This window comes from Eublepharis macularius, chromosome 2 (assembly GCF_028583425.1).
Source record: "Eublepharis macularius isolate TG4126 chromosome 2, MPM_Emac_v1.0, whole genome shotgun sequence".
Lineage (NCBI taxonomy): Eukaryota > Metazoa > Chordata > Lepidosauria > Squamata > Eublepharidae > Eublepharis > Eublepharis macularius.
In genome coordinates this window covers 13,774,689-13,799,198 of record NC_072791.1, presented here as the reverse complement: position 1 = coordinate 13,799,198, position 24,510 = coordinate 13,774,689, and the positions used below count along the sequence as shown (strand labels likewise).

The window sequence follows — 24,510 nt, the reverse complement described above, 5'->3', positions numbered from 1 at the left end:
TATTGGTCCTCTGGGCACTGAATGGAGGGGAGGCGTACAGGAGAAGTTGTGCCACAGGATGCCAACCCATTGGAAATATTCTCCTTGAGTCCATAATAGCAAACTTGCTCCTGCTTAGAAGCCCCTTATCTTCCTTAGCTGTTATATATTCTAGAGCAGGACGTTTGTTGCTCCACCATCCTCGGCCTCCCCAGTCATAGCATTGCCAACTTCTGCTTAGGAAATACTTGGAGATTTGGGGGAGGAGCCTGTGAAGGGAATAGCTTAGAAAGAGAAGGAGCCTCATTTCCAAAATATTGTTCTGCCGTGTCCCGAATACTTCCTGCTGTTTTCTGTGGTAGTGGCGTTTATTTGGTGCTCGTTCCTGCCTGTTCCTCGGTGTTCTGGGAGCACTTTGGATGGGGAAGTGTTAATAAAAACGTTCCCGTTTGGTGTTTTCATTTCTAAAATATTGTTCTCCGGTGTCTTTAACACATCCCATTGATTTTTGCGGTAGTACCTATAAAAAGATTCTCATTCAGGAACAGAATAAGACAAGAATGAAAACAGAAGAAGAATTAGCTTTTTGTTATGGATGGTTTCAGTATAGGCAGATAAAGGATTTGTATAACTCGGAGCGTTCAAAAGATGTAATTAGATGGAAAAACTCAGAATTGGAAGAAATTATACTACAGGAAAGCAAGAAGAAAATTTCAAAGATTTATAAAATTCTTTTGAAGTGGTATACTGAGGATGAGACTGTTAAAGTCCAGATGGTGAAGTGGGCTATAAATTGTCAAAGAGATATAACAATGGAGGCATGGGAGTACTTGTGGAAAAATACATTGAAGATTTCAACTTGTACCAATATTAAGGAAAATGTCTTTAAGATGATATATAGGTGGTATTTGACGCCAGAAAAAATAGCTTATGGTAACGTTAAGATGTCAGATAAGTGTTGGAAATGTAAAAGTCACGAAGGATCATTGTTTCATATGTGGTGGACTTGTGAGGTTGCTAGGCAGTACTGGAGAGATATTTTAGCAGTGATAAATGAGATTTTGCAGATTTCAATAACAAAGAACCCAGAACTCCTGCTACTGAACTTAAATATGGAAGATGTTCCGGTGCAACATAGAACATTGTTATTTTATATGACAACAGCTGCAAGAATATTATATGCACAGAAATGCAAGAAATAGCATCTATTGGAGATTGGATACAAAAGTTGCTGTACATGGCGGAAATGGACAAATTGACAAGAAGGCTGAGAGATCAGAATCCTGAAGAATTTTTTAATGACTGGGAGAAACTGAAGGAGTATTTGGAGAAAAAGTGGGACGTGAAGGGGAAATTATGGCAATTTGAAAGTTATTAACTGGGGTGATTAGTAGAGATAGGGATCTTTACCATTTAAAGTGAAGTTTTAATTATTGTTAAGTTTATGTTTAGAATAGATTTGATATTAATGGATATTTAGTATACTAATAGAATATGAGATAATACAATATAGATAGAATAGATAAGTTATAGAATAAGATATGGGTTGGAAAGCTGTTGGAAGTCTCTTGAAAAGGGGGGAGGGAAAGGATGGGGGGAAATTAATATTTAGGTTTTTAATTGAAGATTTTGCTTATATGTACACTCACCTAATAAAAATTTCTTTTTAAAAAAAGATTTTTGCGGTAGTACCATTTGTTTAATGCCCATTCCAGCTTTTCCCTTATCCCTTTCAGAGGCAGCCTCATGCAAAGTTACCACAGCTCAAAAAAGTATTTTTCTCCTTTTTCACAATACAAGAACTCATGGGCACTCAATGAAATTGCTAAACAGTCGGCTTAGAACGGATAAAAGGAAGTACTTGTTCACCCAAAGAGTGTTTAACACATGGAATTCCCTGCCACAGGAGGTGGTGGCAGCTTCAAGCATAGACAGCTTCAAGAGGAGATTGGATAAACATATGGAGCAGAGGTCCATCAGTGGCTATTAGTCAGAAGGTATAGATGGAAGTCTCTGTCTAGGGCAGTGATGCTCTGTATTCTTGGTGTTTGAGGTGGGGCAATCAATGGGAGGACTTCTAGTGCCCCTTCCCCACTGGCAGACCTGAGGACACCTGGTTTTTTAGCCACTGTATGACACAGAGTGTTGGGCTGGATGGGCCATTGGCCTGATCCAACATGGCTTCTCTTATGTTCTTCAAGTGCATTCTAATGCTTGGTGGGAGGGTTGCAGGAACCTGCTTGAAGCACCAAAGACGAGCCTCTCCCCTCCCCCCTGCAGGAGAACATGGCCACACTGTCACTGCACGGTGCAGTCTGTGGCTATGGACATGACATGTGAGTTTCTGGGGGGGGGGAGGAAATTTAAAAATCCTCAGGATCCATGAGGGTCCGTGCCTTGGATTCTTGTTACTGCACTGTGACAGTGCCCTGAAGTAGTGGATGCGTGATTGTTATGGCGCTGCCGGTAGACTAAGAAATGTTCTAAAATGGGAGGATTCGGTTTACTTTGTTTCCATAGAAAAATGCACGCTCCGCAGGGCAGAGCCAGAAGTGGGGTATTTTGCCTTTCTGGACATGAGGGGAGGGAACACGAGGCAGCCCCCCCCCCAGGACTGTTTAAAAAGAGGTAAGCAATGGACAAATATTTCCTTTGCAAAATGCCTCCCTGCTTTTGGCCTTAGTAGCCAGAGGGCTCCGTTCACCTTCGGGGCTTTCCTGCTTTCTCTCTGGAAGCTCCTCTTCCCTGGGGGTGGAACTGAGTCCTTCTTGCAATAAGGGATGCTTCTCTAGCCACCTTTTTAGCCCTGAGGCTCAGCAAGCCTCGGCCCTCCCCTTGCTTCACTAAAGGGAATAGGGATTCTTTGGTTTGGTGGTTCCCTCTCAGAGAGTGAAAGGGGGAAGCTTATTCGGGGACCCATAAAATTTACTTGAACAATGCCCCCCCCCCAGTATTCCTGGGCATTTCCCCCATAGGAAATAAATAATCATTGGCTAAATTCAGGATTCTCTAACTGGATGAGAGTATCTGACCGGGAATTCAGGGATACCCTGAAACCAAGATCTGGACCATCCGGTACATGCCCCTCCCTTCCCGGTCTACAGTCCCAGTCCCTTTTCCAGACCATCTCTCTGAGCCTTTTCTTACAGCACAGGCAGATTCCCTGAATTGAATAGAAAGCCCTCCTAAATACTTCCGTTTCCCACAGTTTGCAGAAAGCCAGGAGGGGAGGAGCTTTCCTCAATTCCGTAGGAAATTCATTCTATAATGGGGGGCCACCACAGAGAGTGCCTCGCCACGAGTCAGCTTGTAACTTTCAGTGGCCAAGGTGAGATGCGAAACTGATTCCCCTAGATTGTAATCAGACACTAACCACTAGACCACACTGTCTCAGCTCAGGGCGGTTCTTCGAGGCTTTGTAAAGGAGGGGATGCATGATTTTTGCAGTGCAGTCTATGGCTCCGGACATGACGTGAATTGATGCTGAGCTTTGAGGGACTCCATTAAAAAGTCTTCAGGACCCATGAGGAGCAAAAAAAAAAATTAAAATCTTCAGGACCCATGAGGATTCGTGGCATGGATTATTGTTACTGCACTGTGACAGCACCCTGAAATGGTGTGTGTGTGTGATTGTTATGTTGCTGCCTGTGGACTAAAAAATGTTCTATGAGGGGAGGGTTCGGTTTACTTTTATTTCCATGGGAAAATTCACCCACTGCAGGGCAAAGCCAGAAGTGGGGTATTTTGGCTTTCTGGAGAGTCAGCCGAAGGGTTAAAGGGAAGGCGTCTCGATTCCTAGAGAGGCCTGAAGAGAGAAAGTCAGCTGACTTGTTGCAGTCACTTCCTGTGTTGAGTGGGGAAGGGGAGGAGAGGCAGCGCTGGAGGACTTTTTAAAAAGAGGTAAGCAATGGACAAATATTTCCTTTGCAAAATTCCTCCCTGCTGTTGGCAATAGCAGCCAGAGGGCTCCGTTCACCCCCAGAGCTTTCCTGCTTTCTCTCTGGAAGCTGCTTTTTCCTGGCGGTGGAGCTGAGTCCTTCTTGCAATAAGGGATGCTTCTCCGGCCACCTTTGGAGATCCACAACTCAGCAAGCCTCAGCCCTCCTCTTGCTTCACTAAAGGGAATAGGGATCCTCTGGTTTGATGGTTTCCCCACTTTTAAACCGCAGCGACTGGCTGCAGGGGGAGCTTGTTCAGGAACCCACAGAATTGGATCCCAGGGTCCAAATCTCCCGGTATTCGGGGGATTTTTAGTGAACAATCAGGAACAGGTTCCGGGCAAATTTGCTGAGGTTTACTTCAACAATAATCCCCCAGTACCCCTGAAATTTCCTCCCATAGGGAATATTCATTGGACAAATTCAGGATTCTCTAATCGGATGAGAGTATCTGACCATTAATTCAGGGATACCAAGTTTTTCTTTTATATCCCTGAAACCCGGATCTGGGCCATCTGGTGCATACACCCCGGTCTACTGTTTCACTCCTTTTTCTGGACCATCTCTTTGAGCCTTTCCTTACTGCACAGGCCCATGGCCTGAATAAAGTCTCCCCTAAATAATTCCATTTCCACAGTTTGCAGAAACCCGGGAGAGGGGGAACTTTCCTGAGGTGGGGTCAACTACAGAGAGTGCACATGTGTGGGGTAGCCTCGGGACCCTAGCTGTACTGGGATCTCAATTGGACCCCCCCCCCCCCCATTTTGATCTCAGCAAGGGCCTGGAAATAGAAGATGGAGGCTGCATTAAATCAACAAACCGATACCAGGTAAGTCGCACTAGGTAGCAAAAGGTAACAAATACCAAATATAGGCCTAAGTGAATGCAGAGCAGCACATCCATCCATTATACAGAGCCCTTCCCCACAAAGAATAGAGGGCCATCCGCCCCCCCCCCCCAGGCCTTCAGATTCCCCTTCCAGCATAATTTGACCCTAAGAAATGACTCAGATATCCAAAACAGTTTGTAACTGTAGATTTTGCCCATTTTCAGGGTGGCACCAGCAAGGGCATGGTCAGAGGGCATAGACAGAGAGGCAATCCCGTAATTTTTGTCATGAGCCTGGCGCTGTTGTAGCACAGCCGTGTTCCCATGTGGCTTTCTTATTTTTTCTTGCTGTTCTCGAATAGGAAGTGTGGGCTTTTAGAGAGTTCCCCTCTTCATGCTGTTATGGCATACTGAAGGTCTGCCCATAGGCTCAGCACTCATTGATTTGCCTGAAAATCTGCAGTCTTTGAGGTGACTTCTGCAGCCTGGCACACTTCAGTTGCCTTTGCTTCTAGAAATCCGCCTGTCCTCTTCAGATCATGGGCACCTCAGACAATCTGATCCATATTTCATGAGTCAGCAAGCCCTGTGAAGTCACGTGTCGGACTCGGGTTTCTCAGATGAGCCACTGAGATCTCTGCCTGGCTTTGCTTCCTTGTACAACAAATAATTATTTCTTTAGGGAATTTTTCTGCTGCCTCTCCAGAGAGCCTGACTGAGGCGGCTTAAAAAGCACATTCTAAAGAAAACATAAAAGATTACCAGGCATTAATTAAAAATACAGCATAAAAAACCCATCCAGAATATAAAAACATAGATCCTTGAATGGCAACAAATAGGGCTTTGTAGACTGGATACTATCAAGACGGTATTCACAGCTCAATTTAAAAGCTACCCTTCCAAAACTTCATTTTAACTTGGGACACAAAGTTCTTCCAACATGTTAATGATATTTAGAGTGCTTGTCTGCGCAGATAGTGGAAAGATATGAAACCAATCTGCAGGTTGGGGTCCTGCAAGCTTCCAAATTGAGGTCCTGCAAGCTTCCCCTTCCTTGTCTCTGGCTGCTCTATGGCTCTGGTGGCTTCCATGGACAAGCCAGACTGCTGGTGAAATCTTTTCCAGTTGTCTGCAGATTCAAGAGATCCAACATCTCTGGGACTCTCAGTTGCTCCCTTCTGCTCCTGGTTCACTCTTTCTAACTTCTCAACCATTTTGTAAATGTGTACCCCACTCCTGACCCCATGCAATGTTCTCTGGCATCTGTTTTTCAGGTTTGTAGGAAGATCTGTCTTGTCAGTTCATGACCCCAGTCTTTGGATTTAAGTATCCTCAGATGAGGGCCGCTTGCCTTTTAGTATATAAGATGCTGTTATTAAGCAGAGTGGGGCCTTTCTGCTTGCTGTGTGGAAGCTCCACTTTTATTTACTCTATCCGGCTTTTTATTTTCAAACATTCTTGATTCGGGGGTGTTCCATGAGCTTTTGTATGTCCAGGGTCTCCTTTTTAGATATAGATGTTCATACATACATACATACATACATACATATGTATATATATCTCTGTGTGTGTGTGTATCTATGTTCACACCTATATATATCTATATATATCTATATATACACATACACATATACATACATATATATATAGCCTACAGATCAGTTTCCTCTTTGCAGAAGGTCATAGATTCAACAGCTGCCTTTAGAAGAATCTGGTAGAGGAGGAAGGCGATCCACTGGTCCAGGTGGAGGCTGTATGGAGAGGAAGGGAAGATGAGGGGAGAACTGGACTCACCCACTCCAGAAGAAAGAAAAGGCCCTGTTGCCACGGAGGCTGGGAGCAGAAGGGAACTGTGGGAAGGAACCTTGCAGAAGAGCCTGGGAGAGGATTTTCCCCCTTCAGACGTGCAGCGACAGCAATTCTGGCACTTACGTTACCAGGAGGCTGAAGGGCCCCGAAAGGTCTGCAGCGAACTCCACCACCTTTGCCTCCAGTGGCTGAAGCCAGAAAGGCACAGCAAGAAGGAGATCCTGGACCAGGTGATCCCGGAGCAGTTCCTGGCCATCCTGCCCCCAGAGATGGAGAGCTGGGTCAGGGAATGCAGGCCAGAGACCAGTTCCCAGGCAGTGGCCCTGGCAGAAGGGTTCCTCCTGAGCCATGCAGGTGACAAGAATCGAGGCCAGGAGGTAAGAGGCATTCCTCTAGGTAATATATGGGGCACAGGATATGATCAGTGAGGGATGCCCTTAAAATCCATACAGATAGCCCCTACTTTTTTAGCAGCCCCCCCCCCCTTTAACCCTGTTCCTTTTCTCAACAGTTTTCCTTTGTGGGACCTCCACTTCTCTTTCAAGTTCAGGAAAGGATCAACTTTTGCCACGGAGCAACATTTCTAGGTAAGATCAAATAAGCTGTCCTACACACTTGATGGATTAGGTGGGCTGCTTTTATTCCCCCAACCTCGGTTCGGGTTGGGAAAGATGCTCACCTCAGCTTCTCAGTTTAGAAATATCTATTTGGGGAAGTAAAAACGTAGAATCGATTTTAAATTAGTGCAAGCTCATTGGAAGAAGAATGGTTTAGGCCATACCGTATCTATAATTATATTATTCTTGCCCAGTGGTAGCATGGGAGAGGGAACTGCTACGCTAAATACTTGAAAAATTTTGAATGTCTTCCGCTTACCGTTTGATCCTTCCAGATGAGACTGTGAACCCAACAATATATTCTTTGCCATATGTTTGCAGCAGAGAAACATCAACTTCTATATGGCCAGAGCAGGTAAGTGTGAAATTGCAATTCATGACCCCGAGACCCTCCGTGCACCGCCCACCCCTCCCTACCCCAGAGAGAACCCCTCTCTCTCTCTCTGCCTCAGTTGCTATCTGTGCCGTTCACTAGAAGGAAAATGGAACGGTCTGGCAGAAGTTTGAATCCTGCAAGACAGCTTCTACTTCTAGTCATTTTGTCTTGTTCTCATGAGGGGAAGATTTGTTACATTTTCTGAGAGGATGGAGTGGTTTCTTTTTTTCTCTTTTCAGGGTCCGGTGACCTTTGAGGAGGTGTCTGTTCATTTCACTGAGGAGGAGTGGGTTCTACTGGATGTGGAAAAAAGAAGCCTTCACAAGGAAGTCATGGAGGAGAATTTTCAGAATGTGGCCTTTCTGGGTAAGGGTCCCCTTTCCCTCAATTCACAGGCTTCCGGCAGAAATTGCTCCTTCTAAGATGGGCTTTTCTGGTGGAGACTCTCAATAGGTGACTGGGGCAGCTCTACACGATGCAAATGGTAGGACTTCAGCATCTCTAGTGGACTCCTCAAGCTTTAGAGCCAAAACACACGTTAAGAAAAACCTAGGTTCAGCACGTGTTCTCTTACCTCAAGGTTTGCCGGGATCTGTAGGAGTCCTGGAAGCTTAAAGTAGGCGTCCTGGAAGCTTAAAGATCTGTAGGGGTCCTGGAAGCTTAAAGTCCTGGAAGCTTAAAGGATCTGCAAGCGTCCTGGAAGCTTAAAGGCGTCCTGGAAGCTTAAAGCTTAAAATACAGGCGCCTGTATTTCCCTTTCCCTTTTTGCTGCTCTGTAAATGCTAAACTTTAAGCTTCCAGGACGCCTACAGATCCCAGCAAACCTTGAGGTAAGAGAACACGTGCTGAACCTAGGTTTTTCTTAACGTGTGTTTTGGCTCTTAGTCTGTAAGCTAAGATATTGGCTTGTAAACAAAGGAACAGTTTATGGGATGTGAACAGGGCCTTCCTAATGGGCCTTCCAACAACAACAACATTCGATTTATATACCGCCCTTCAGGACAACTTAATGCCCACTCAGAGCGGTTTACAAAGTGTTATTATTACCCCACAACAATCACCCTGTGAGGTGGGTGGGGCTAAGAGAGCTCAAGAGAACTGTGACTCGCCCAAGGTCACCCAGCTGGCTTTGTGGAAGAGTAGGGAATCAAACCCGGCTCTCCAGATTAGAGTCCCGTGCTCTTAACCACTACACCAAACTGGCTCTCAGAGCAGCCATTTTAAATAACAGCTATTTAGAAGCCATTTTAAATAACAGCTATTTAGATTTATATAGGGCTCTCACTGCATGTTTGAACCAGTTTGTATAGTGCGGACCGTTTTCTTGTGTGTCTGGATAGGACCTCTTTGGCTAACCTTCAGTCAAAGATTTTTGAAGAGGAGACAGCCAAGAATAGATAGTAATGCTTTCTCAAACGGTTAAAACAGAACAAAATGTCGGCTTCGTGGTGCCTAATCTTGGAGGAAACTTCCATACATGGCCTTGTATTCAACATTTATTTATTTAGATGCCTCTCCAGATAACACAACATGAATCATCAATTACGTAATTTAAACAAGCATTAGAACAGCCTAAGAGACCAACTGAGTAGTTCTCAAAAATATCCAGAGAATAGTCCTGAGAAGAAAAGGAGAACACCTAAAAAAAGTGAAACCTTTTCGTTCCAAGTCTAGTTGAAAAGAAGTGTTTGGACCTGGAGCTAGAAAGATAACAAAGCAGGCACCAGGCAAGCTTCTCGAATGGAGGAGCCACTGCTGAAAAGGCCCTGTGTCTGGTGACCACCGATGTGTCTCGTTAGGGGCACTCAAAGCAGGCCTTGGGGGGGGGGAGATCTTAACGAGGCTACGGGCACAGTCTGGCCCTATGCAGACCCTCTGGGCCCATTTAGGGCCTTAAAGTTAGAACCAGAACCACTTGGGGCTGCTCCAATTGGTCCCCCAAGACCAGAAGAATTTCTTTTGATTGGTAGTACTTCTTTGGAGAAAGGGGATTGGACCATGGGTGTGACAAGTGCAGGAGAAGGGCAGTAGGCTCGTCCCTTATTTCTTGTTTTCTGTGAATTTTCACATCTTATCCTGCCCTTCTTTCATGGAATATAGAGCAGAATTGGTGAGATTTCCATTTACTTGCTCAACAACCTTGTGAAGGAGGAAAAACTGGGGAAGAGTGATTGGTCCGAGACAACTCCAGTGTGCTGGAGACGTAGGGAGCTCTACTAGGGTCCCCGTAGTTCATGTCTAAAGCTCTTTTCCGGAATGTGCTTCTGTTCTATTATGGTCCAAACGTTTTATTTTAAGTGCAGTCCGGAGTAACGTAGTAGTTCATAGTACAAATGTAAAGTGTCACACTCCGCATATATCAGGCCAGGAGGTGATGCAATTAGAGTAACGTGGTGGGGAATGTCCCAGTGCACAGTGGCAGGAGAAACAGAGGGAAGGGAGGGAAATTACAGTGTATAAATGAATATCAACAATACCTAACACAAGAAATGCGTACTAAAAGAGCAACTTAATATCAAATGCATAACCAATCCACTTCCTCATTCCAGCCATGTGTTCAGAGTGTAAATACAATAGGTCTGTCTCACTGTCAGAGGTTGGAACAGACATGAGCTCAAATCTTTTCCAGCACCCAGAAATGCAAGTGGTTATCTCTATGTCCCAGGGTCTTAAAGTGCTGGACCAAAGAGTGTTTTTTCTTTATAATCTAATGCAGCTTCCACGTTCACAAATTCCCAATATATGCTCTCCCCCCATTCCTTACTCTGAGTGAATTCTGATTGGATCATGCCCTGGCCTGCTATATAACAAGTGTGAAACTTTACACATTCCGCTATACACTCCTACCTTACTCCAGACTGCAATGAAAATTGGATTTTGGACCATAATAGGAAGGTAATATTTATTAATTTGATAGTAGTATTATATATAATTTAATACATGTGGTTTGGAATCCTTTTTATACATTTCATATACAGAAATTTTTATTATTAGGACCTTTCTTGAATATTTTTTCAGATACACAGTTGAATTAGCACGCAAGATACGTGCACTTCATGAGGGCAGAGGGGGATTTCAATTGATGCTACTTAAGTACATCTCTGCCTTGAATTTTGTACATGAATTAAGAAATTTTGAATCAATTCTTGTAGGAAAAACATTTTTAATGTGGAAAAAGCAATAATCGAGTAGCACCTATAAGACTAACAAAATGGGTGGCAGGGTATGAGCTTTCATGAACCACAGCTCACTTCTTCAGATAGAAGTGAACTGTGGCTCATGAAAGCTCATATCCTACCATTAATTTTGTTAGTCTTATACGCGGCTACTGGACTCTCACTCTTTCCCACGGCTATAGACAGACTAACACGGCTACCCATCTTGATATATTTATGTCATAATGAAAAATTATAAGTACTGTATCAAATTTAAACCTTTTTTTTTCTTTTTTTCCCCCTTCCCCCCCTCAATTTGGTCCTATATTGATTAACCCTGATAGCATGGTCTGGAGTTAATGTGTAACAACTACACTTGACCACGGAAGTAGGCCATAACGCTGAAATGTGGTTGGTCAAGGTCACATAAGGTCTTTGTACTGAGGCTATATTTTGCGCTGTATTAGTTTTTCTAAAACCATTTTGTAATAAGTACATGTATTTGTGTGTGCTGTATATTTAGCAAATTAAATACTGGCCCTTTCAATTTGGATTCACTTATTTTTTAATGTTCTTCAGCCCCTTTTTATGTTCCTGGGGTAATCCTGATAGCTACCTTTGGGTTCAGGAAAGAAGATCCCTCCAGGCTAAATAGGCCCTGGACCCGAGAGGGTTTAAGCCTTCCACTTCACATAGGGCAGGAGTAACTGAGAGTTTAGCGGGAATTAGCTTTTTTCTGCATTGTGCTTGTGATTGGACTAGATGGCCCTCCTTTGGATTCCTTCCGGCTCTATTTTTCTATGTTTAACCTACATGAAAACACAATACTCAAAACTTAACACAACACAAGGTGCGTCTTTTCTTCAAGTGATTTCTGTTCTATTGTTCATCAAAGAGTTGTTATTGACTTTTTCTACTACATTCTGCTTTTGTTTTAAGCTCTTATCAGTCTCCTCTTTATTCCAGAGGCTAATGGTCCCCAGAGAAAGCCTGAGGGAGAACCACAACAACTCTCATTGGAAGGGGAAGAGCAGAGGAGAAGTAAAAGGACAAAATGGAAGAGGGGGAATAAATCATCCTATTGCCGAATTCATACCAAGGAGAAACCATATAAATGTGTACAGTGTGGGAAGAGTTTTGTTCAGAGTGGAGGCCTTACTGCCCCTTGTCAAATCCACACAGAGGAGAAATCATATAAATGCATGGAGTGTGGGAAGGGCTTTGTTCAGAAGTCAAATCTTACTGTCCATCAAGGAATCCACACAGGGGAGAAACCATATAAATGTGTGGAGTGTGGGAAGAGCTTTGCTTGGAGTTCACAGCTTACTGTCCATCAACAAATCCACACAAGGGAGAAACCATATAAATGCATGGAATGTGAAAAGACCTTTGCTAGGAGTTCACAGTTTACTATCCATCGACGAATCCACACAGGAGAGAAACCATACAAATGTGTGGACTGTGGGCAGAGCTTTGCTCAGAGTTCAGAGCTTACTGTCCATCAACGAATGCACACAGGGGAGAAACCATATAAATGCATGGAGTGTGGGAAGAGTTTTGCTCGGAAGGCACATCTTACTGACCATCGACGAAGCCACATAGGAGAGAAACCATACAAATGTGTGGACTGTGGGAAGAGTTTTGCTCAGAGTTCAAAGCTTACTGTCCATCAAAGAATCCACTCAGGGGAGAAACCATATAAATGCATGGAGTGTGGGAAGAGTTTTGCTCAGATTGGACATCTTTCTGTCCATCGACGAATCCATACAGGAGAGAAACCATACAAATGTGTGGAGTGTGGGAAGAGCTTTATGTGGAATTCAGCGCTCACTGTCCATCAACGAATGCACACAGGGGAGAAACCATATAAATGTGTGGACTGTGGTAAGAGTTTTGCTCAGAGTTCAAAGCTTACTGTCCATCAAAGAATCCACTCAGGGGAGAAACCATATAAATGCATGGAGTGTGGGAAGAGTTTTGCTCAGAATGCACGTCTTACTGTCCATCGACAAATCCACACAGGAGAAAAACCATATAAATGTGTGGACTGTGGTAAGAGTTTTGCTCAGAGTTCAAAGCTTACTGTCCATCAAAGAATCCACTCAGGGGAGAAACCATATAAATGCATGGAGTGTGGGAAGAGTTTTGCTCAGAATGCACGTCTTACTGTCCATCGACAAATCCACACAGGAGAAAAACCATACAAATGCATGGAGTGTGGGAAGAGTTTTGTTCATAATGCACATCTTACTGTCCATCGACGAATCCACGCAGGGGAGAAGCTATATACATGCATAGAGTGTGGGAAGAGTTTTGCTCGGAATGCATATCTCACTGTCCATCGACTAATCCACACAGGAGAGAAACCATACAAATGTGTGGAGTGTGGGAAGAGCTTTATTTCGAGTTCAGCGCTCACTGTCCATCAACGAATGCACAGAGGGGAGAAACCATATAAATGTGTGGACTGTGGAAAGAGCTTTGCTCACAGTTCAAAGCTTATTGTCCATCAAAGAATCCACTCAGGGGAGAAACCATATAAATGCATGGAGTGTGGGAAGAGTTTTGTTCAGAATGCACATCTTACTGTCCATCGACTAATCCACACAGGAGAGAAACCATACCAATGTGTGGAGTGTGGGAAGAGCTTTGTTTGGAGTTCAGAGCTCACTGTCCATCAACGAATGCACACAGGGGAGAAACCATATAAATGTGTGGAGTGTGAAAAAACCTTTGCTGGGAGTTCACAGCTTACTGTCCATCGACGAATCCACACAGGAGAGAAACCATACAAATGTGTGGACTGTGGGAAGAGCTATGCTCGGAGTTCCCGCCTTACTATCCATCAACGAATCCACACAGGGGAGAAACCATATAAATGCATGGAGTGTGGGAAGAGTTTTGCTTGGAGTTCTCGCCTTACTATCCATCAACGAATCCACACAGGGGAGAAACCATATAAATGCATGGAGTGTGGGAAGAGCTTTGCTTGGAGTTCCCGCCTTACTATCCATCAACGAATCCACACAGGGGAGAAACCATACAAATGTGTGGACTGTGGGAAGAGCTTTGCTCGGAATGCACAACTTACTGACCATCGACGAAACCACACGGGTTAGAAACCGTATAAATGTGTGGAGTGTGGGAATAGTTTTTCTCAGAGGCAACGTTTTACTGACCATCTACGAATCCACACAGGGGAGAAACCATATCACTGTCTGGATTGTGGGAACAGGTCCTACTTTAATTCCCATCAACAAATCCACACACGGGGGAAGCCATATAAATGTGTGTAATATGAAAAGAGGTTTTTCTAGAGATCAGGACTTATTGTGCATCAGTGAATCCACTCAGCAGAGAAACCATATAAATGATTAGAAGAAGATGGAAGAAACTTGTGCTTAAACAATCATCTTTTCGGACACGTGGGGAAATGACGATCTGAACTGGATCAGTTCTAAAACACTCCATGCTTACCTTGCTGTAGATGTATTTATGCCAGGTTAGAGGGAGTGTATTTCTCTATCCAGACACCTCTCCCTATAAGGGAGACCTAACTATTAGGTTAATTCATGGAATGGTGGCCTGGTTTATGCAGATCCTACCTGTGTTCTGATAACACAAAGTCACCAGAGAATAAGGGTCCTTTGCCAGTAAAGTTTGACCACCCTATTTTACCCATTTTTTCCTTTTTTCCTTTTGCTCTTTTCTTTTTTTGATAAATCTTTGGGGCTTATTTCTAAAGATTTGCCTTGGAACTATAACTTATCTTGGGATGCTGGTAAATCCCCAGCAATGTCTGACTTCACTGGAAAGAGTTTCTGAAATTTATGGACTTACAAAATACGGAGAACTGATTCATGAGAGATGTATAACAGTGCAGATATATAAACTCTTGACTTATGCCTTCCTTAAGTTAATTATTTCTTTCAAGAAAGCTCTAACTTTAAACACAGGTGAAGCAACAGAAACATGGGATTATTTGTATTCTTACCTTCCGGACACATCCTATCTCACTGCAGATATCTGTGGATTATTTTCTCTCTGGACCAGTAATTGCAGGTTTTTTTCATTGTGGAGTAGCAACTGGTTGTTCTTCCCCTCTTTTTATTAGGGAATGAAGCTTCAGCTCTGGTGTGCCACAGCAAAAGGGCAACTTGGCAGATTCGACAAACAGATGACTGAACAGGAGGATGCAAAAGAAAAAAAAATACTTTTTTATTTTAAATATTATCAGTTAGAGCACCATCTCTGCTGATTTCTAGTATACAAATATAACAGGAAGACCTTGGACTTTGTTCTTTTTTTTCAGGCAACAGGAAGCACAAAGGAATGAGCATATTAGAAAATAGAAATATCACTGCTGGGCAAGCCTCCCATTTGTTACTTTTTGGCTTCCGCCTATCCCTCTCTCTCTACATTCCTTTTTCCTAATTCCATTTCTTCTTATTAGCTCTCCTTCCCTTTTCTTTATTAAAATTTCTTATCAAATTTAAATGTCAGTAAACTATACAAAAAGTTTTGCTGGTGATATAATGATGATTCTGACATGATGCCTAGGACATCCACCACACTTTTTGTTTTCCGCTTTTCTTTCTACTTTTATTCATAAAGACTTATTTATAAAGACATACAAAGACTTAAGACAACATCTCTATCTTATTCATAACAGTTTGTTTATTCCAACTATAAGTATGTAGTAGTAGTATATGGAAAATTTGAGTAATATTTTTATAAACAGCAGGAGCTACTCATCTTACACTTTACTCATCTTACATTACAAACTTTCATTTGTAAAGGGAGATAAAATCATTATTTACATACATGGCAAAGTGGAAAAAGAAAGAAAAATGAACTAATGATTGGAGCAATTAAGAATAAGGAATTGGGATGTTAGGAAGATGAGATGAGATATATTTTAAAAATATTAATTAGACCTTTAGTAGCTGTATGCTTTGTTTTTCTTTTCCCTTTCTGTACTTTTAAATTTTTCTACAATAAAATAAAAATTGTACCAGTAAAATAAAAACAAGAGAAATGTGAAAAAAAAAGGATCTGTGGGACGAACACAGAAAAATGTTCAAGAAACATGTCAAGAACTATGGGCTGGAATATCAAAAAACTACAAAAACAAACACAAGAAATTCTGAGTGTTAAAAAGAAGCAAAAAGAAAATGAGATATCTAGAAAGACAAGATTCACAGACTGAAAAAGCAGAACAAAGAATAGGAATCTTGGAAACTCTTGGGAAAATCTTGGGAGGCCAAATTTGGAAGAGATATTGGGAGTTGAGAATAGATATGTGTTGGCTATCAAAAAGCCCCAAAATAAATTTAGACAAAGCAGAGATTCAACCAAAAACATTCACAGATCATAATCCCGTAGAGGTAGTTTAGCAATAGAATAACAAACGAAGATGAAGAGGGAAACTAAACGATACGCTTTTATTACAAAATGATAAAAACATTCTGAAAGAATTTTTATAAACTAAATAATACAAATGGAACGTCTTCAGTTACAGTTTGGGAAGCAAGGAAAGCTTTCATTAGAAGATTTCTATTAGCAGTTGCTGCTAAGAAGAAAAGACAAAAAACAGAACGAACTAAGACATTAGCTGAACGAATCTAAACAATGGAGCAAGAGCTTTAAACAAGTTAAAATACATTTTGGAAAATTAAACAATTAAAACATTAACTTGATATGTTAGAAATGGAGGAGGTACAGAAAAAAACAAAGCCGTTTTGAAAATGTGAACAAACCTGGCAAATATTTGGCGTATTGTGTTTGAAAAGAGAAAGAAAAAAGAATCATATAACATGTATAAAGAAAGGAGATCAGGTTATATATGCAGAAAAAGAAATACAAGAACAATTTATCAATGCTCTCAGGACTATACAAAAATAAGTCTGTTACCAGCCTGCCTTCTCCCGCTAATCAGCCAAGAATTGGCCGGCAGAGACATTAATTCCCAGGTGTTTGCTTCCCACAAGCGGTCACCTGGCAAACCTAATCAAGGCCAGTGTTGCCTGCTCAGACCGGCAGCAGCTCTCCAGGGTCCCAGATCAAGGTCTTTCACATCACCTACTACCTGATCCTATTCACTGGAGATGCCGGGGATTGAACCTGGGACCTTCTGCATGCAAAGCAAGGGACATTCCACTGAGCCCTGGGCACACCCCTGAAGAATTAGATCAGCCTCACTCTTAAGTACTACAACCATTAATGGGACTTCTTAGGAGGAACAGCCTCTCTAGCTGAAGCACAAGCGCCTCTTTCCTGGTCTCTCCTAACTAATTTCCACCAGGTACATGCAGTGGGCTGGTAGAGTGGTAATACGTCTCCTTCCAGTTGGGAGCTACGCATCTGCCCGCTTGTGGATCTGGCTGGACTGGAGGCTGCTGAGCAATTATCTGAAGTTTCTGCCCCAGCAGAGCACCCTGGCTGCCCCTCTGATGGTCTTGTGCTGGAAACAACAACCAGGCAAGGTAGTGCCAAGCCGCTTTTGAAGCTCTGAAAGCTGTGCCTGTGGCAGCACATGCCTCTGTCGCATGACTGCATGGACTTACAGGCGGATGCCATGCACTCACTCACCAGTGTCCATGCTGGAACTGATGCTCAGACAATATAAATTCCTCTAAACTAGTAGCTTTTCTGTGTTTATTTTCCTTAGACTATAGTCTTTTGCCTGTTTTACCCTAGAGTTGTGCTTTTGTAGCAGAGCACACTCCAAACCCTTGCCAGCATCGTTATGAACTCCATGGGAGCAGCTGTAACCCTGGGCCGCTGCTCAGGCGAAAGAGGAGGTCTCTAGGTGCAAATATCCGGGGACGGTGTCAAGCATTGAAGAGAGACCCCAGTATTCCCCTTTGCAAGGGTGTTGGAGATGGAAAGGGGAAAGCTTTTCTCAACCTCAGCCTTCCATCTGGGGTTGTGTGTGCCAGTGAGACAGAGGGTCTCCTCCAAGCCCTCCAAGGAGACCTTCTGCCACACTGGCAGGCAGCCCTGGCTGGAAGCCTGAGGTTCTCCCCCTACAAGTAGCCCTGTTGTAGGTTTCCTCCCTACAACAACTCAACCATGGGAACTCTCTGGGTGATCTTGGGCCAGTCGGTCTAGTTTGGCCCCTCCCACCTCACAGGGTTGTCCGGGGGATAAACTAGACCAAAGGAGAATCATACTTGTTGCAGTGAGCAACTTGAAAAAGGGCAGGGAAAACAATGTAATAGATCTGGCAAGCGCTTGAAAAGAACAGCAATAGGTCCCTCTACATCATTATAACAGAGTGTCTCGCAGGTTGTCCCTGTTCCCACCTTCCATTTTTAAAACAGCAAATGTCTAACCTCCTTCGTTGCAGAATGCTTCCCTCCTTATCTCTCTTTTCTGCACCACTACCATGGGCAGAATCTAGCCTAGCCAACCTATTGGTCCTCTTGGGTGTCTGGGCACTGAATGGAGGGGAGGCGTACAGGAGAAGTTGTGCCACAGGATGCCAACCCATTGGAAATATTCTGCTCGAGTCCATAATAGCAAACTTGCTCCTGCTTAGAAGCCCCTTATCTTCTTCCTTCTCTGTTATATATTCTAGAGCAGGACGTTTGTTGCTCCACCATCCTCGGCCTCCCCAGTCGTAGCATTGCCAACTTCTGCTTAGGAAATACTTGGAGATTTGGGGGAGGAGCCTGTGAAGGGAATAGCTTAGAAAGAGAAGGAGCCTCATTTCCAAAATATTGTTCTGCCGTGTCCCGAATACTTCCTGCTGTTTTCTGTGGTAGTGGCGTTTATTTGGTGCTCGTTCCTGCCTGTTCCTCGGTGTTCAGGGAGCACTTTGGATGGGGAAGTGTTAATAAAAGCGTTCCCGTTTGGTGTTTTCATTTCTAAAATATTGTTCTCCGGTGTCTTTAACACATCCCATTGATTTTTGCGGTAGTACCTATAAAAAGATTCTCATTCAGGAACAGAATAAGACAAGAATGAAAACAGAAGAAGAATTAGCTTTTTGTATTGTCGAAGGCTTTCACGGCCGGAGAACGATGGTTGTTGGGGGTTTTCCGGGCTGTATTGCCGTGGTCTTGGCATTGTAGTTCCTGACGTTTCGCCAGCAGCTGTGGCTGGCATCTTCAGAGGTGTAGCACCAAAAGTCTTTTGGTGCTACACCTCTGAAGATGCCAGCCACAGCTGCTGGCGAAACGTCAGGAACTACAATGCCAAGACCACGGCAATACAGCCCGGAAAACCCCCAACAACCATCAATTAGCTTTTTGTTATGGATGGTTTCAGTATAGGCAGATAAAGGATTTGTATAACTCGGAGCGTTCAAAAGATGTAATTAGATGGAAAAACTCAGAATTGGAAGAAATTATACTACAGGAAAGCAAGAAGAAAATTTCAAAGATTTATAAAATTATTTTGAAGTGGTATACTGAGGATGAGACTGTTAAAGTCCAGATGGTGAAGTGGGCTATAAATTGTCAAAGAGATATAACAATGGAGGCATGGGAGTACTTGTGGAAAAATACATTGAAGATTTCAACTTGTACCAATATTAAGGAAAATGTCTTTAAGATGATATATAGGTGGTATTTGACGCCAGAAAAAATAGCTTATGGTAACGTTAAGATGTCAGATAAGTGTTGGAAATCTAAAAGTCACGAAGGATCATTGTTTCATATGTGGTGGACTTGTGAGGTTGCTAGGCAGTACTGGAGAGATATTTTAGCAGTGATAAATGAGATTTTGCAGATTTCAATAACAAAGAACCCAGAACTCCTGCTACTGAACTTAAATATGGAAGATGTTCCGGAGCAACATAGAACATTGTTATTTTATATGACAACAGCTGCAAGAATATTATATGCACAGAAATGCAAGAAATAGCATCTATTGGAGATTGGATACAAAAGTTGCTGTACATGGCGGAAATGGACAAATTGACAAGAAGGCTGAGAGATCAGAATCCTGAAGAATTTTTTAATGACTGGGAGAAACTGAAGGAGTATTTGGAGAAAAAGTGGGACGTGAAGGGGAAATTATGGCAATTTGAAAGTTATTAACTGGGGTGATTAGTAGAGATAGGGATCTTTACCATTTAAAGTGAAGTTTTAATTATTGTTAAGTTTATGTTTAGAATAGATTTGATATTAATGGATATTTAGTATACTAATGGAATATGAGATAATAAAATATAGATAGAATAGATAAGTTATAGAATAAGATATGGGTTGGAAAGCTGTTGGAAGTCTCTTGAAAAGGGGGGAGGGAAAGGATGGGGGAAATTGATATTTAGGTTTTTAATTGAAGATTTTGCTTATATGTACACTCACCTAATAAAAATTTCTTTTAAAAAAAAGATTTTTGCGGTAGTACCATTTGTTTAATGCCCATTCCAGCTTTTCCCTTATCCCTTTCAGAGGCAGCCTCATGCAAAGTTACCACAGCTCAAAAAAGTATTTTTCTCCTTTTTCACAATACAAGAACTCATGGGCACTCAATGAAATTGCTAAACAGTCGGCTTAGAATGGATAAAAGGACTTGTTCACCCAAAGAGTGTTTAACACATGGAATTCCCTGCCACAGGAGGTGGTGGCAGCTTCAAGCATAGACAGCTTCAAGAGGAGATTGGATAAACATATGGAGCAGAGGTCCATCAGTGGCTATTAGTCAGAAGGTATAGATGGAAGTCTCTGTCTAGGGCAGTGATGCTCTGTATTCTTGGTGTTTGAGGTGGGGCAATCAATGGGAGGACTTCTAGAGCCCCTTCCCCACTGGCAGACCTGAGGACACCTGGTTTTTTAGCCACTGTATGACACAGAGTGTTGGGCTGGATGGGCCATTGGCCTGATCCAACATGGCTTCTCTTATGTTCTTCAAGTGCATTCTAATGCTTGGCGGGAGGGTTGCAGGAACCTGCTTGAAGCACCAAAGATGAGCCTCTCCCCTCCCCCCTGCAGGAGAACATGGCCACACTGTCACTGCATGGTGCAGTCTGTGGCTATGGACATGACATGTGAGTTTCTGGGGGGGGGGGCGGAAGAAATTTAAAAATCCTCAGGATCCATGAGGGTCCGTGCCTTAGATTCTTGTTACTGCACTGTGACAGTGCCCTGAAGTAGTGGATGCGTGATTGTTATGGCGCTGCCGGTAGACTAAGAAATGTTCTAAAATGGGAGGATTCGGTTTACTTTGTTTCCATAGAAAAATGCACGCTCCGCAGGGCAGAGTCAGAAGTGGGGTATTTTGCCTTTCTGGACATGAGGGGAGGGAACACGAGGCAGCCCCCCCCCCAGGACTGTTTAAAAAGAGGTAAGCAATGGACAAATATTTCCTTTGCAAAATGCCTCCCTGCTTTTGGCCTTAGTAGCCAGAGGGCTCCGTTCACCTTCGGGGCTTTCCTGCTTTCTCTCTGGAAGCTCCTCTTCCCTGGGGGTGGAACTGAGTCCTTCTTGCAATAAGGGATGCTTCTCTAGCCACCTTTTTAGCCCTGAGGCTCAGCAAGCCTCGGCCCTCCCCTTGCTTCACTAAAGGGAATAGGGATTCTTTGGTTTGGTGGTTCCCTCTCAGAGAGTGAAAGGGGGAAGCTTATTCGGGGACCCATAAAATTTACTTGAACAATGCCCCCCCCCCAGTATTCCTGGGCATTTCCCCCATAGGAAATAAATAATCATTGGCTAAATTCAGGATTCTCTAACTGGATGAGAGTATCTGACCGGGAATTCAGGGATACCCTGAAACCAAGATCTGGACCATCCGGTACATGCCCCTCCCTCCCTGGTCTACAGTCCCAGTCCCTTTTCCAGAGCATCTCTCTGAGCCTTTTCTTACAGCACAGGCAGATTCCCTGAACTGAATAGAAAGCCCTCCTAAATACTTCCGTTTCCCACAGTTTGCAGAAAGCCAGGAGGGGAGGAGCTTTCCTCAATTCCTTAGGAAAGTCATTCTATAATGGGGGGCCACCACAGAGAGTGCCTCGCCAAGAGTCAGCTTGTAACTTTCAGTGGCCAAGGTGAGATGCGAAACTGATTCCCCTAGATTGTAATCAGACACTAACCACTAGACCACACTGTCTCAGCTCAGGGCGGTTCTTCGAGGCTTTGTAAAGGAGGGGATGCATGATTTTTGCAGTGCAGTCTATGGCTCCGGACATGACGTGAATTGATGCTGAGCTTTGAGGGACTCCATTAAAAAATCTTCAGGACCCATGAGGAGTAAAAAAAAATTAAAATCTTCAGGACCCTTGAGGAGCCGTGGCATGGATTATTGTTACTGCACTGTGACAGCACCCTGAAATGGTGGGTGTGTGATTGTTATGTTGCTGCCTGTGGAGTAAAAAATGTTCTATAAGGGGGGGGGGGATCGGTTTACTTTTATTTCCACGGGAAAATTCACCTTCTGCAGGGTGAAGCCAGAAGTGGGGTATTTTGGCTTTCTGGAGAGTCAGCCGAAGGGTTAAAGGGAAGGCGTCTCGATTCCTAGAGAGGCCTGAAGAGAGAAAGTCACCTGACCTGTTGCCGTCACTTCATGTGTTGAGTGGGGAAGGGGAGGAGAGGCAGCGATGGAGGACTTTTTAAAAAGAGGTAAGCAATGGACAAATATTTCCTTTGCAAAACGCCTCCCTGCTTTTGGCCTTAGTAGCCAGAGGGCTCCATTCACCCCCAGAGCTTTCCTGCTTGCTCTCTGGAGGCTGCTTTTTCCTGGAGGTGGAGCTGAGTCCTTCTTGCAATAAGGGCGGCATCTCCTTTGGAAATCCACAACTCAGCAAGCCTCAGCCCTCCTCTTGCTTCACTAAAGGGAATAGGGATCCTCTGGTTTGATGGTTTCCACACTTGGAAACCGCAGCGACTGGCTGCGGGGGGGGGGGAGCTTGTTCAGGAACCCACACAATTGGATCCCAGGGTCCAAATCTCCCGTAATTTGGGGGATCTTTAATGAACAGTCAGGAGCAGGTAACCAGCAAATTTGGTGAAGTTTATTTCAACAATGATCCCCCGGTACCCTTGAAATTTCCCCCCATAGGAAATATTCATTGGATAAATTCAGGATTCTCTAATCGGATGAGAGTATCTGACCAGGAATTCAGGGATACCAGGTTTTTCTTTTATATCCCTGAAACCCGGATCTGGGCCATCTGGTGCACACACCCCGGTCTACCGTTTCAGTCCTTTTTCTGGACCATTTCTTTGAGTCTTTCCTTACAGCACAGGCCCATTGTCTGAATAAAAAGCAACCCCCCCCCCCAAATAATTCCATTTTCCACAGTTTGCAGAAACCCGGGAGAGGGGGAGCTTTTCTGAGGTGGGGGCAACTACAGAGAGTGCACACGTGTGGGGTAGCCTCGGGACCCTAGCTGTACTGGGATCCCAATTGGACCCCCCCCCCATTTTGGTCTCAGCAAGGGCCTGGAAATAGAAGATGGAGCCTGCATTAAACCAACAAACTGATACCAGGTGACCATAAGTCACACTAGGTAGCAAAGGGTAACAAATACCGCTATAGGCCTAAGTGAATGCAGAGCAGCTCATCCATCCATTATACAGAGCCCTTCCCCACAAAGAGTAGAGGGCCACCCCTCCCCCCCCCAAGGCCTTCAGATTCTCCTCCCAGCATAATTTGACCCTAAGAAATGACTCTGATCTCCAAAACAGTGTGTAACTGTAGATTTTGCCCATTTCCAAGGAGGCACCAGCAAGGGCATGCTCAGAGGAGCGAAGTTGCTGTGGAGGGCATAGACAGAGAGGCAGTCCTGTAATTTTTGTCATGAGCCTGGCGCTGTTGTAGTGCAGTTGTGTTCCCATGTGGCTTTCTTATTTTTTCTTGCTGTTCTTGAATAGGAAACATGGGCTTTTAGAGGGTTCCTGTCTTCATGCTGTTATGGCTTACTGAAGATCTGCCCGTAGGCTCAGCCCTCATTGATTTGCCTGGAAATCTGCAGTCTTCTGAGTGACTTCTGCAGCATAGCACACTTCAATTGCCTTTGCTTCTAGAAATCCGCCTGTCCTCTTCAAATCATGGGCACCTCAAACAATCAGATCCCTTCTTCGTGAGTCAGCAAGCCCTGTGAAGTCACGTGTCGGACTCGGGTTTCCAGATGAGCCACCGAGATCTCGGTCTGGCTTTACTTCCTTGTACGACAAAGATAATTATTTCTGTAGGGAACTTTAGTGCCGCCTCTCCAGAGAGTCTGACTAAGGCGGCTTAAAATGCATATTGTAAAGAAAACATAAAAGATTAAAAGATATTAATTAAAAATCCAGCATAAAAAACTCATCCAGAATATAAAAACATAGATCGTTGAATGGCAACAGATAAGGATTTGTAGACTGGACACTATCAAGATAGTATTCACAGCCCAATATAAAAGATAACCTTCAAAAACATCATTTTTACTTGGGATATAAACCTCTTCCAACATAGTATTATATTTAGAGTTCTCATCTGCGGAGTTAATGGAAAGGTATGAAACCAATCAGTGGATTGGGACCCTGCAAGCTTCCAAATTAGGGCCCCCTTCCTCGTCTCTGGCTCCTCCATGGCTCTGGCAGCTTCCATGGACAAGCCAGACTGCTCCTGAAATCTTTTCCATTTGTCTGCAGCACGATTCGAGAGATCCAGCATCTCTGGGACTCTCAGTTGCTCCCTTCTGCTCCTGGTTCACTCTTTCTAACTTCTCAACTGTTTTGTAAATATGTACCCCTCTCCTGTCCCCATGCAATGTTCTCTGGCATCTGATTTTTCAGGTTCGTAGGAAGATCTGTCTTGTCAGTTCATGACCCCAGTCTTTGGATTTAAGTATCCTCAGATGAGGGCCGCTTGCCAAT

At 43.7% G+C, this 24,510-nt stretch overlaps 1 protein-coding gene and 1 pseudogene across 1 annotated transcript; both read left to right on the top strand.

Moving 5' to 3' along the window:
* The window catches only part of LOC129323703 (zinc finger protein 208-like), a 31,978-nt pseudogene extending 13,262 nt beyond the window's left edge, over window positions 1-18,716 (top strand).
* LOC129323702 (neurotrophin receptor-interacting factor 2-like) lies at window positions 3,792-11,226 on the top strand. The gene is made up of 6 exons (XM_054970293.1): window positions 3,792-3,879; window positions 6,422-6,931; window positions 7,066-7,141; window positions 7,447-7,526; window positions 7,787-7,913; window positions 11,047-11,226. Exons 2-6 carry the CDS (start codon window positions 6,518-6,520, stop codon window positions 11,067-11,069), a joined length of 720 nt encoding a protein of 239 aa, XP_054826268.1. The 5' UTR covers window positions 3,792-3,879; window positions 6,422-6,517; the 3' UTR covers window positions 11,070-11,226.
* Window positions 18,717-24,510: the final 5,794 nt, after the last annotated feature.